This window comes from Eurosta solidaginis, chromosome 4 (genome assembly GCF_040869045.1).
Source record: "Eurosta solidaginis isolate ZX-2024a chromosome 4, ASM4086904v1, whole genome shotgun sequence".
In the NCBI taxonomy this organism is placed as follows: Eukaryota; Metazoa; Arthropoda; class Insecta; order Diptera; family Tephritidae; genus Eurosta; species Eurosta solidaginis.
Window position 1 is genome coordinate 175,638,462 of NC_090322.1, and position 13,179 is coordinate 175,651,640.

At 40.5% G+C, this 13,179-nt stretch overlaps 1 protein-coding gene across 1 annotated transcript; it reads left to right on the top strand.

Annotated features, from left to right (window-relative positions):
• On the top strand, nt 1–11,333 carry LOC137250690 (DDB1- and CUL4-associated factor 13). The gene is made up of 3 exons (XM_067783917.1): nt 1–182; nt 243–957; nt 10,353–11,333. The coding sequence occupies exons 1-3, from the start codon at nt 113–115 to the stop codon at nt 10,903–10,905; spliced, it is 1,338 nt and encodes a 445-aa protein (XP_067640018.1). The 5' UTR covers nt 1–112; the 3' UTR covers nt 10,906–11,333.
• The last annotated feature ends 1,846 nt before the right edge of the window (nt 11,334–13,179 follow it).

Consider the following 13,179-nt stretch of genomic DNA (forward strand, 5'->3'; position numbering starts at 1 on the left):
AAAAACAACGGTGTGATCGATAATGTTGCATCTCTATTTCCAGCTGTGAATTTGAGAAACAAATAAAAAAATTATTTTGAGTGGCGTGGTTTCACATTTTATTGCAAAAATAATGAAAGTTAAAATGATAAGCAGAAATCCGGACCATTATCTCCGAGAAACTAAGCTGCAAAATCATAGAAGTATATATATACCTATCTAATAATTGTTTCTGATACTGAAAAACGTTTGGTTCTTTTCAGTGCCTCGGAATTTCGATCCTGAATTACATCCGTTGGAAACCGCCAGAGAATATGTAAGAGCATTGAATGCCACCAAGTTGGACCGTGTATTTGCTAAACCATTTATAGGCAATCTAAGTGGACATCGAGATGGAGTTGCATGTTTTGGCAAGCACCCCAAGCAGTTGTCTGCACTTGCTTCTGGTTCCTATGATGGTGAGATTCGAATTTGGGATTTAGCGAATCGAACAAGTATGAGGAATTTTGTTGCACATGATGGTTTTGTACGTGGAATTGTGTACACAGTTAATGGAGAGCGTTTCTTTACCGTGGGCGATGATAAGACGATTAAAGTTTGGAAAAGCTTTATGCCGGATGTGGATGAAGAAGAGGAACCGGTGAACACTATTTTATCACGCACAATTATCACAGGCATTTCACACCATCGAACTGATCCCCTATATGCCACATGTGGTGAGGTTTGTGCTATATGGAATGAAAATCGTAATGATCCTTTGAAAACGTTGAAATGGGGAGTAGATACTTTACATACAGTCGCGTTCAATCAAGTAGAAACATCTCTGCTGTCGTGTTGTGCTAGCGATAGAAGTATAATATTATATGACCAGCGTGAAGCTTTGCCATTGCGAAAAATTGTATTATCAATGAAAAGTAATAAACTGGCCTGGAATCCAATGGAAGCATTTAATTTTACTGTCGCAAATGAGGATTGCAAGTAAGTAAATACATGAGAATAATATCGTCGGTGCTGCGATAAAAGCGGCTTACTCCACTTTTAATATCACTCCAAAAGACTTTGATATTGATAAAAAAAGGGGGTATTTGATAATGTTCCGATACACAGTCCGTTTTCTCATTTGAACTATAAAATTTATCTGATTTATAAACTGAAATTTGGTTCCCTAAAAATGTAACAGATAAGCCTTAAAGTTTACTTGAGAAAACGGTCCTAAAAACCGCTAAAACTGAAAAGCTGCTAACTGCACACATTTGTTATAAGGAAAGGGCTAATTGTACGGAAACAAATTTTTAATCGTCCAGGATAAAGTATGAAGAAAAAAAAAAAAGCAATAGCAGAATGACAAACCTTAAAGTTTACTTGGAAAAAAAAAAAACGGCCCTAAAAATCACTAAAACCAAAAAGCTGCTAACTCTACACATTTTTAATAAGAAAGGGGCTATTTGTCAGGAAAACAACTTGTTTCATCATACAGAATGTAGCATTTTCAGGTCAAATGAAACTTTTTTCATTTCAAATGAAACTTTTCAAGTCGAATGAAACTTTTTTCACTTTAAATGAAACTTTTGTTCATATATGAGTTAACCGGGGATTGCCCGTATCGCTTTAAATGTATGAAAACATTTATTTCAAGCAATTTTTAATTTTATAATTTTTTTAATAATTTGGGAAAAATTTAAACAACGTGACATCAGGACGGACAAGGCGACAGCTGTTTCGATTATACCTTGTAAATCTCTTCAAAGCCTTTTCTCCAGGGAGTGGGAGTCGAACCCGCACTCCTACGATAGTTTAAATGGTTATAAACGCATTCAGCTACGTCATGCCTTAGTTGTTGTAAAGTTTTTCCCAATTGCCTTCTTTTTCGCATATATTATCTTTCACACATCACATAATTCGTATGTAGTTATGTGTTGAAGTTATGCCTGTTTTTATAGAACTACAACGAATTAACCAAATGTTGTCTACTTATATGAGTTAACCGGGGATTGTCCGTATCGTTTTAAATGTATGAAAACATTTATTTCAAGCAATTTTTAATTTTATAATTTATTTAATAATTTGGGAAAAATTTAAACAACGTGACATCAGGACGAACAAGGCGACAGCTGTTTCGATTACTTACTTACTTAATTGGCGCTTAACCGTCTAAACGGTTATGGCCGTCCAACAAGGCGCGCCAGTCGCTCCTTCGCTCCGCCAACCGGCGCCAATTGGTCACACCAAGGAGTTTAAATCGTTTTCCACCTGGTCCTTCCAACGGAGTGGGGGCCGCCCTCTACCTCTGCTTCCATAGGCGGGTTCCGATAGAAACACTTTCTTGGCCGGAGCATCATCTTTCATTCGCATAACATGGCCTAGCCAGCGCAGCCGCTTCGTTTTAATTCGCTGGACTATGTTGATGTCTGCGTATAGCTCGTACAGCTCATCATTAAATCTTCTTCGGTACTCGCCATCGCCAACGCGTAGAGGTCCATAAATCTTTCGAAGAACTTTTCTCTCGAACACTCCCAAAGCCGCTTCATCTGCTGTTGTCATGGTCCATGCTTCTGCCCCATATAGCAGGACGGGTACAATAAGTGACTTGTAGAGTATGATTTTCGTTCGCCGAGAGAGGCTTTACTTTTCAATTGCCTACCTAGTCCAAAGTAGCATTTATTGGTAAGATTGATTCTTCGCTGGATTTCAGTGCTGATGTTGTTGCTAGTGTTGATGCTGGTTCCCAAATAAACGAAGTCTTTTACTATTTCGAAATTATGGCTGCCAACAGTAGCGTGGTTGCCAAGGCGCATATGCGCTGACTCTTTGCTCGATGACAGCAGGTACTTCGTTTTGTCCTCATTCACCATCAAACCCATCTTTACCGCTTCGTTTTCCAGCTTGGAGTAAGCAGAACTAACAGCGCGGGTGTTTAGGCCGATGATATCAATGTCGATTATACCTTGTAAATCTCTTCAACGCCTTTTCTCCCGGGAGTGGGAGTCGAACCCGCACTCCCACGATAGTTGAAATGGTTATAAACGCATTCAGCTACGTCATGCCTTAGTTGTTGTAAAGTTTTTCCCAAATTTATATTTGAAGAGATTTACAAGGTATAATCGAAACAGCTGTCGCCTTGTCCGTCCTGTTGTTGTTGTTGTAGCAATGCTCGCCCCACCTAATAGCCGCGACCGATCACAAATTGTCATCAATATCCTCTAACGGGAGTCCAAGGAAACTTGCCGTTTCAACAGGGGTGGACCATAAGGAAAGGGGTGTTAGAGGCGTTGGTTCCACATTACAATTAAAGAGATGGTTGGTGTCATGTGGGGACACATTGCAAGCGGGGCATACATTTTGTATGTCGGGGTTAATTCTGGATAGGTAAGAGTTTAACCTGTTACAGTATCCAGAACGAAGTTGAGCAAGAGTGACACGCGTTTCCCTGGGGAGTATGCGTTCCTCTTCCGCGAGTTCTGGATATTTTTCTTCAAGTACTGGATTCACCGGGCAATTCCCGACATAAAGGTCCGACGCCTGTCTATGGAGTTCACCAAGGACCTGCTTGTGTTTTTCCGCTTCATACGGCTGGGTTCTCAGGTGCCGTATTTCCTCAAAATGCTTACGGAGATGACTCCTTTGGCCCCTAGGCGGTGCTGGTCGTCAATCAGATGTCTGTTGGGTTGCCCAGGTTTCAGGGTATTCAACAGAAACTGTTTGGTCAGCATCTCATTTCTCTCCCTGATGGGGAGTATTCTCGCCTCATTATGCAGATGATGTTCTGGGGACATAAGAAGACAGCCCGTGGCGATTCTGAGAGCAGTATTTTGGCAGGCCTGTAGTTTCGTCCAGTGGGTAGTTTTTAGGCTTGGCGACCATATGGGTGACGCGTAGCACGTAATCGGCTGGCTAATTGCCTTGTATGTGGTCATGAGCGTTTCTTTATCTTTTTTACTGCCAGCAAGGGATTTGAGGATTTTAATACGGCTCTGAGTTCTCGGAACAATTGCGGTTGCGTGCGCACCAAAATGTAGATCCTGATCAAACGTCACACCCAAGATTTTGGGGTGTAGGACAGTCGGTAGCGTAGTGCCATCGACGTGGATGTTCAATATGGTCGACATTTGGGGCGTCCATGTTGTAAATAAGGTCGCGGAAGATTTAGTCGGTGACAATGCCAGGTTTCGCGAGGCGAAAAAACTGGAGAGATCAGGGAGATAGCCGTTTATTTTATTGCATAGCTCATCGATCTCTGGGCCTGGGCCTGTGGCCATTATTGTGCAGTCATCGGCGTAGGAAACGATTGTGATTCGTTCAGGTGGTGAAGGTAGCTTAGATATGTAGAAATTAAACAAAAGTGGGGATAGGACACCACCCTGTGGCACCCCTTGTTTAATTCTCCTTAGTTTTGATGTTTCGTTTCTGAATTGCACCGATGCCTGCCGACCACCCAGATAATTTGCGGTCCACCTTTTAAGACATGGGGGAAGGGTAGACCCTTCCAGGTCTTGCAGTAATGAGCCATGGTTGACCGTATCAAAGGCTTTTGATAGGTCTAGCGCTACGAGTACTGTTCTATGGTGGGGGTATTGATTCAAACCGCAATTTATCTGGGTGCTAATGACATTTAGCGCGGAGGTAGTGCTATGGAGTTTTCTGAAGCCATGCTGATGAGGGGCTAGCTGCAAATGTGCTTGGAAATAAGGGAGCAAAATGGCTTCAAGCGTCTTTGCCACTGGCGATAGGAGAGATATCGGACGATATGACTCACCTACGTTAGCTGGTTTCCCAGGCTTTAGTAGCGGGACCACCTTGGCCATTTTCCATTTCTCGGGTATGGCAAAGGTGGAGAGAGACAGGTTGAAGACATGCGCTAAATATTTGAAACCCTCTTTCCCTAGGTTTTTAAGCATCGGCATGGCTATGCCGTCTGGGCCCACTGCTTTGGATGGTTTAGCGCGACCAATGGCGTCCTCAACCTCTCTAGCGGTGATGGTGATTGGTGACGCGCTGAATTTGTGTTTATGTGCGTGTCTATTGGCTCTCCGTCTATCTTTGTCGACCGTAGGATGCATTATATATTGTCGGCAGAAAGCGCTCGCGCATTTTTTCGCATCCGACAGCACCTTATCGCCAAAGGCGATGGAAACTTTGTCTTTGTGCTTAGTCGGATTCGATAGGGACTTTACGGTGGACCAAAGTTTACCGCCTATCACACCGTATGCCCTGGGTTCAACTCCCGGGCAAAGCAACATCAAAATTTTAGAAATAAGATTTTTCAATTAGAAGAAAATTTTTCTAAGCGGGGTCGCCCCTCGGCAGTGTCTGGCAAGCGCTCCGATTGTATTTCTGCCATGAAAAGCTCTCAGTGAAAACTCATCTGCCTTGCAGATGCCGTTCGGAGTCGGCATAAAAACATGTAGGTCCCGTCCGGCCAATTTGTAGGGAAAAATCAAGAGGAGCACGACGCAAATTGGAAGAGAAGCTCGGCCTTAGATCTCTTCGGAGGTTACCGCGCCTTACATTTATTTATTATTAAAGTTTGCCTACACCGGTAGAGAGGTTACAACCTCTTAGGTGCTCTTCCCATTTCGCCCACTTGTGTTCGTCCACAAGCAATCTGATGCGCTGGTTTATATCCCTTATTTGGGGGTCGCCTGGATCAAGCTGTCTTATAAGGTCGCGTTCCCTCGCTAAGCTCGCGGCCTCCGCCGGGCAGTGGGCCGGATTTCGGGAATTCTCCCGGCGGGAATGAAATGTGACGAGGCGGATTCAATGACCTTACGGAAGGCACGCTTCCCTTGGCGGGCATCAGTCGGGATAGGGAGGGCAGCAAAGCTCCTGTCTGTTGCAGATTTATATTCTTCCCACTTTCCTTTTTTGAAGTTTATGAAAGTGCGTTTTTCGGTGACGATGAAGTCGGCGGTACGCTCGAACGAAATAAGTATGGGCAGGTGGTCGGATGCCAATGTTACCATCGGCTGCCAGTTGACGCAGTTTACGAGTTCTGCGCTCACGATTGAGATATCTGGCGAGCTATGACAGCTTCCTACCATACGTGTGGGGGCGTCTCCGTTTATTGTGCAGAACGTCGTTTCTTCTATTTGATCCGCCAACATCTCACCCCTACTGTACGCCCGCAAGTTTGAATGCCATAGGTCGTGATGGGCATTGATAATGCGATTGTTGCCAGTGAGTAAGGCCTCGATTTTAGGGCGGTATCCACTGGGGCAACAGGTGACAGGAGGGATGTAGATGTTGTTGATTTCTAGATTTGCATCGCCTGACCGGACAGATAGGCCTTGACGTTCTAAGACATTGTCCCTGCGGTCGATGCCAGGATCAAATATATGATATTGCACAGAGTGGTGTATAATAAACGCGAGGCCGCCTCCATTTCCGCTCTCGCGGTCCTTCCTGTGGACATTATACCCAGAGCAGGTCTGCAATGCAGATCTCGCTGTGAGTTTAGTCTCTTGAATCGCAGCAATGCGGATGTTGTGCCGCTTCATGAAATCGACTATCTCCGTAATCTTCCCAGTTAGTCCACTACAGTTTAAGTGCAGAATTCTGAAGTGCATGAGGGGTGACGCCGCCAATCTAGGGGTAAGTGACGGGTGACTACGCCTAGGTTGTGGAAGGCCAGGACGCAATTGCTGTTGTGGCCTTGGGACTGGGCGCCCTTGGGCAAGCATTGGGGTACCCGGATGATTTGGGTTTGCGACCTGGCAACATGGCGCGATGAAACCCGTCGAGGGGTTGCCGTCGCGGAGACCAGAACATCTAGAAAAGTGGTACCACCCAAGGCAGGAGCTGCATTGAGCGGATGTCGCAAACCTATATATTCTGTGCTGGCAGACGGTCCAAACGGAGGTAGGGACTAAGAGTCTGTTTCCCTGACCTGCACGATTGCTGCCAGAAAAGAGGGGGGGGGGGGAGGAAGACGGGGGCAGGGGCTGATGCTCAGCATTGCTACCAGCTCTACTACGAAGGTAGTAGTTATGAGTGGTATCAGCTGTTTGAGTTGTTGGCGCCGTGGGGCGCGAGCAGCAGCGGGTACTTGTGGCTTGCTGAGCAGCGAGGCTGCTGGAAGGTAATGGGGGGGGGCGCTTAGGCGTAGACTACGGGACACCCTTGGGCGTGAGCAGCAAGGAGCCACAAAAGATTTATAAAAGTTACGTGGACGTCGGGTTTTGGGATCAAGCCCAGAACAACCTGTCCGATGCAACCATCCCTTGCACGAGACACACTGAACAGAGTATGACCGTCCTAAAAAGATTCTTTTCTGGCAAATGCAGCAAAACCATTTCTCAGGACCGGGGTCAGGAGACGGACCCGGATTGGGTTCGATACCTTCCCGGAGTAAGAGAATATGTAGCAGTCCTGCTGCAAGGAGCTGCTGGGAGGATGACAATTTGTGGGAGGGACGAAACAAATTAAATGGGGTCACACTGAAATGACAGTCCTTGGTCGGGAAAAATACCGAGTCTCTCCGGTACATAGAACCGACTGCCTTGGGAAGCGCCGTCCTGATGTCACGTTGTTTAAATATTTCCCAAATTATTAAATAAATTATAAAATTAAAAATTGCTTGAAATAAATGTTTTCATACATTTAAAGCGATACGGGCAATTCCCGCTTAACTCATATAAGTAGACAACATTTGGTTAATTCGTTGTAGTTCTATAAATAGAACAAAAACAACAACAAATACCAAGTTTCTCTGAAAAACCGCATTACAAACAGGCATAACTTCAACACATAACTACATACGAATTATGTGATGTGTGAATGATAATATATGCGAAAAAGAAGGCAATTGGGACAAACTTTACAACAACTAAGGCATGACGTAGCTGAATGCGTTTATAACCATTTCAACTATCGTAGGAGTGCGGGTTCGACTCGCACTCCCGGGAGAAAAGGCTTTGAAGAGATTTACAAGGTATAATCGAAACAGCTGTCGCCTTGTCCGTCCTGATGTGACGTTGTTTAAATTTTTCCCAAATTATTAAATAAATTATGAAACTTTTTTCATTTCAAATGAAACTTTTTTCATTTCAAATGAAACTTTTTTAAAGTCAAATGAAACCATACTACTAAGGTAATTGTCAATATATTTATATCGTACTTTATAACGCTATTTATCAAATTTTTTTTTAAGACGAAAACTATTTCTAATTAACCACATTGAAGGCAAAATTTTTGCCCAAATTTTCTTTGTGAATTTAAGCTGCAGTTAAGGTCGGCTTAGTTTAACCTTGCCTTTTAATCGTTTAAATTTTTTAATAGATAAAGTAGCAGGGTTAAACGCTAGGCAACTTACAGTTTAACCACCCACTGAAAATAAGCACCTATATTTTTTACTTGTATTTACTCCTCTTATATATAAAGCACATTCTCCTTCTACATATACTTCGTTAATAACGTAGGAATAAAGCAACGTAGAGAACAAAGAGAAGGAACCAAAGAGCATGGTGTGAGCGTATTTCCTATTCACTGTCTGACACCAACTAACACATCGGTTGAATCCTCTGTATTATGCTTTGCTCTTTGACCAACGACTTACCAAATAACATAAAACAATATCAAGGTATTGGTAGAAATATTACTTTTACCAACTATATAGTAGATCATGTTGACTGTGGAGAGATCTTTTTTAACTATGCTGAAAAACATAACTGTAAAAAGTGATCTTTTCTACTCTGTGGCGCAGTCACATTGCACTTCACTCGTTTGGGCCTTTGAAAACAAAAACAAATATTCCATTATTTTTCATTGTATATTGTATTTTAATGTAATACTTAGAATATATACATTAGACTGGGTCGATTTATTAACCCATATTTTTTTAGTAGGTCATGAAAAAAAACCTTAAAAATCAAAGTCGAAAAAAAGTAAAGAAAAAAATGAAATTTCGCAGGCTCGAAAATAATTTTTTTGGGTATGCGTAGTGGAACTTTTTTTCCTGAGGCCAAATCCTATCGAAAAATCGATGGCGCGATATTGGTTAATAAATCGACCCAGTCTAATGTATATATTCTAAGTATTACATTAAAATACAATATACAATGAAAAATAATGGAATATTTGTTTTTGTTTCCAAAGGCCCAAACGAGTGAAGTGCAATGTGACTGCGCCACAGAGTAGAAAAGATCACTTTTTACGGTTATGTTTTTCAGCATAGTTAAAAAAGATCTCTCCACAGTCCACATGCTCTACTATATAGTTGGTAAAAGTAATGTTTCCACCAAAACCTTGATATTGTTCTATGTTATTTGGTAAGTCGTTGGTCAAAGAGCAAAGCATAATACAGAGGACTCAACCGATGTGTTAGTTGGTGTCAGACAGTGAATAGGAAATACGCTCACACCATGCTCTTTGGTTCCTTCTCTTTGTTCTCTACGTTGCTTTATTCCTACGTTATTAACGAAGTATATGTAGAAGAAGAATGTGCTTTATATATAAGAAGGAGTAAATACAAGTAAAAAATATAGGTGCTTATTTTCAGTGGGTGGTTAAACTGTAGTATATAAGTTGCCTAGCGTTTAACCCTACTTTATCTATTGAAAAATTGGAACGATTAAAAGGCAAGGTTAAACTAAGCCGACCTTAACTCCAGCTTAAATTCACAAAGAAAATTTTGGCAAAAATTTTGCCTTCAATGTGGTTAATTAGAAATAGTTGTCTTAAAAAAATTTTGATAAATAGCGTTATAAAGTACGATATAAATATATTGACAATTACCTTAGTAGTATGGTTTCATTTGACTTGAAAAAAGTTTCATTTGAAATGAAAAAAAGTTTCATTTGGAATGAAAAAAGTTTCATTTAAAATGAAAAGTTTCATTTAAAATGAAAAAAGTTTCATTTGAAATGAAAAGTTTCATTTAAAATGAAAAAAGTTTCATTTGACTTGAAAAAAGTTTCATTTGCCTTGAAAATGCTATAAGTATGACGAAGAAAAACAGCAGAAAGGGACAATCCACTCGCCGAAACTTTAGAGGACTGTTATCGATGTTGATGGTCCTTTGCCGGATATAGATCCGGCAGGTTCCTGTAACAAGTCCGATCATCGCGGCAACAAATTAATATGACCAAGCTTCTAAGCCATCCAGCCTTCCTCCTCCTAGTTTCATCAGGAACTTGGAGTCGCCGCCGACGCTCTGCTACTATGCCATGGGACAACATTTCAATACATTTTTTATTCCACTCTACAGACTTTTTTAATGTAATTAGCGGTATTAGGACTGAAATCCATTTTCGGTCATTCCTAATATTTTACACTGACCAAAAAGCGTACAAAAATGATTGATTTTACCGCGGTCCGACCGATATATGATAATTATCTGGTAAAAAATATATTTTAAACTCGATAACTATTTTTTACAGCCTTTATACCTTCGATACTCGACAGCTACGTAACCCTCTAAAAATACATTTTGATCATGTCTCGGCAGTGACGGATGTCGAATATTCGCCCACTGGCAAGGAATTTGTTTCTTCAAGTTATGACAAAACTATACGTATTTACAATGTGCATCAAAGTCATTCGCGTGATATTTATCATACCAAACGTATGCAACATGTTGTTTGTATTGCTTGGTCACTAGACAATCGTTATATATTCTCCGGTTCAGATGAAATGAATATTCGTATGTGGAAGGCGAATGCATCAGAAAAATTGGGTGTGATAAGACCACGCGAACGTCTCGCATTTAATTACCAAGAAAAATTAAAGGAGAAATATGCAGCTCACCCTCAAATAAAACGAATTGCTCGTCATCGTCAAGTACCAAAGCATATATTGAATGCTCAACGAAAGATCCGTGCCATTAAAAATAAAGAGAAAGTGAAAGAGGCGAATGTTCGCAAACATTCCAAACCTGGAAAAGTACCATATGTTTCTGAGAAATCAAAACCGGTTTTGCGGGAAGAAGAATAATATGTACATATATAATTTGCTATTTAAGCAGCCCAATCACGCAATCCATCGTAGACTGTTTTTTCGGGAAAGTTACGAAATTGCTATCATGCAATTCGACCGTGTTTCCGAACGTCTCCGAAATTAAATAAGTAAATTCGAAATTCGTACAGTGGCATCACTGAATTCACTCGGAACGTAAACTTTTGGCGTTTATTTGAAATTTTCTACGACAAGTTCCTGCCAACGGAGAAAATTTACGAAACGCGAAAAATATTTAAAACAAACAGCCCAATTACGCAATCCATCATAGCAATGTTACGAATTCGAATGTTACGAATCCCGAAAAAACAGTATACGATGGATTACGTGATTGGGCTGAAGAATTAGGATTTGTACCCGAAGCGCTTATAAGTTTTAATAAACTATCCTTAATTTGTTAAAAAAAAGGCAAACTTCTTAGATTTTGAACGAATTTCTAGAAAATATTTGCGTTGTATGTTTCTTCTTTTTCATCACTAACTACTCTACGAAGCAAAAGGGCATCTGCAACCGGTCAAGTAATAGTTAATCATTAACACCCTGTGCAACCAGAATATACCATGACAAGGTATAGCTTTGGGCTACAGTGTACAAAAATTTGGCTCCGTCCGCACGAAAAAAATTAAATTTAAAATTATAAAAAAATTTAACTAAAAAACCAAAAACTTCAAAAAAAAAAGTACAAGTAAGGAAGGCTAAGTTCGGGTGTAACCGAACATTACATACTCAGCTGAGATCTTTTTAGACAAAATAAGGGAAAATCACCATGTAGGAAAATGAACCTAGGGTATTTGTATGACATGGGTATCAAATGGAAGGTGTTAATGAGTATTTTAAAAGGGAGTGGGCCGTAGTTCTATAGGTGGCCGTCTTTTCGAGATATCGCCATAAAGGTGGACCAGGGGTGACTCTAGAATGTGTTTGTATGATATGGGTATCAAATTAAAGGTATTAATGAGGGGTTTAAAAGGGAGTGTCCCTTAGTTGTATATGTGAAGCCGTTTTCGAGATATCGACCAAAATGTGAACCAGGGTGACCCAGAACATCATCTGTCGGGTACCGCTAATTTATTTATCTATGTAATACCGCAAACAATATTCCTGCCATGATTCCAAGGGCTTTTGATATTGCCTTGCATAACTTTTTCTTTTTCTGCTACTTAATATGGTAGGTGCCACACCCATTTTACAAAGTTTTTTCTAAAGTTAGATTTTGCTTCAAAAAACCAATCCAATCACCATGTTTCATCCCCCTTTTTCGTATTTGGTATAGAATTATGGCATTTTTTTTTTTTTAATTTTTCGAAAGTTTCGATATCGAAAAAGTGGGCGTGGTCATAGTCGGATTTCGACCATTTTTAATACCAAGATAAAATGAGTGCAGATAAGTACGTGAACTAAGTTTAGCAAATATATGTAGATCGATTTTTGCCCAAGTTATCGTCTTAACGGCTGAGCGGAAGCCGGAAAAAGCCATGAAAAGATCCGTTCCAAAATGATCCCGAATACCACGAAATAACTCGAAAATAATACCGAAATCTCAAACACGTCTTGTCTCTTCTATTATTACACAGCCAACTGATTTATTTAATTTTCATATTTCTGACACATATTTCTGAGAGTGCTATATAAATCTAATATTACTAGATACTACATTACTCTTTTCTTTTAATTTTAAAAATTATGTTGCTATCCTAATCTTCTTGATATAATAAGAATTACTGCATGTATCGCTGTGGTAGCCGCCGTATTGGTCTTTTATTAGATGCCGGTGTTGCTTGCTCAACAGGAACCTTCTTAAGATGTGCCACATTTCTTCTATATATTTTATTAGTCGCATGACTTTGGAGTACTACATCACTTCCTTTCCTCCTTATGCCTTGATGCATTACAGGATCATAATTTGGTACTAACTCATGTACTTTTACAGCTTGCTTAACAAGTACATCGTCACCTTCTTGTATGTCAATTTCTTTTGCACTTCGCCGTTTATCCGCATATTCCTTTTCTTTTTTTATCTTTATCGCGATCATAAACTTCTGTATTTCTCTCTAACAGTTGGAATATTGTAGGAATTTTATCGCGAATATCTCTACCAAACATTAACTCAGCCGGTGTTTTTAAGTTAGTAGAATTTTCTTTTGATCGATACATTTGACGATAACTTTGTAGATCCTCCATCCAATCTCGCTTAAGTTGTTGACTGATGACCAAACGTTTTAATATAGATCGATTTTGACGTTCCACCTCACC

Bases quoted from the DNA above. Each gene is read 5' to 3' on its own strand.
- LOC137250690 (XM_067783917.1), top strand. From the start codon at position 113: ATGAAAGTTAAAATGATAAGCAGAAATCCGGACCATTATCTCCGAGAA. The intron at 183-242 runs GTATATATATAC...GGTTCTTTTCAG, and splicing joins TAAGCTGCAAAATCATAGAA to TGCCTCGGAATTTCGATCCT. The intron at 958-10,352 runs GTAAGTAAATAC...TATTTTTTACAG, and splicing joins GTCGCAAATGAGGATTGCAA to CCTTTATACCTTCGATACTC.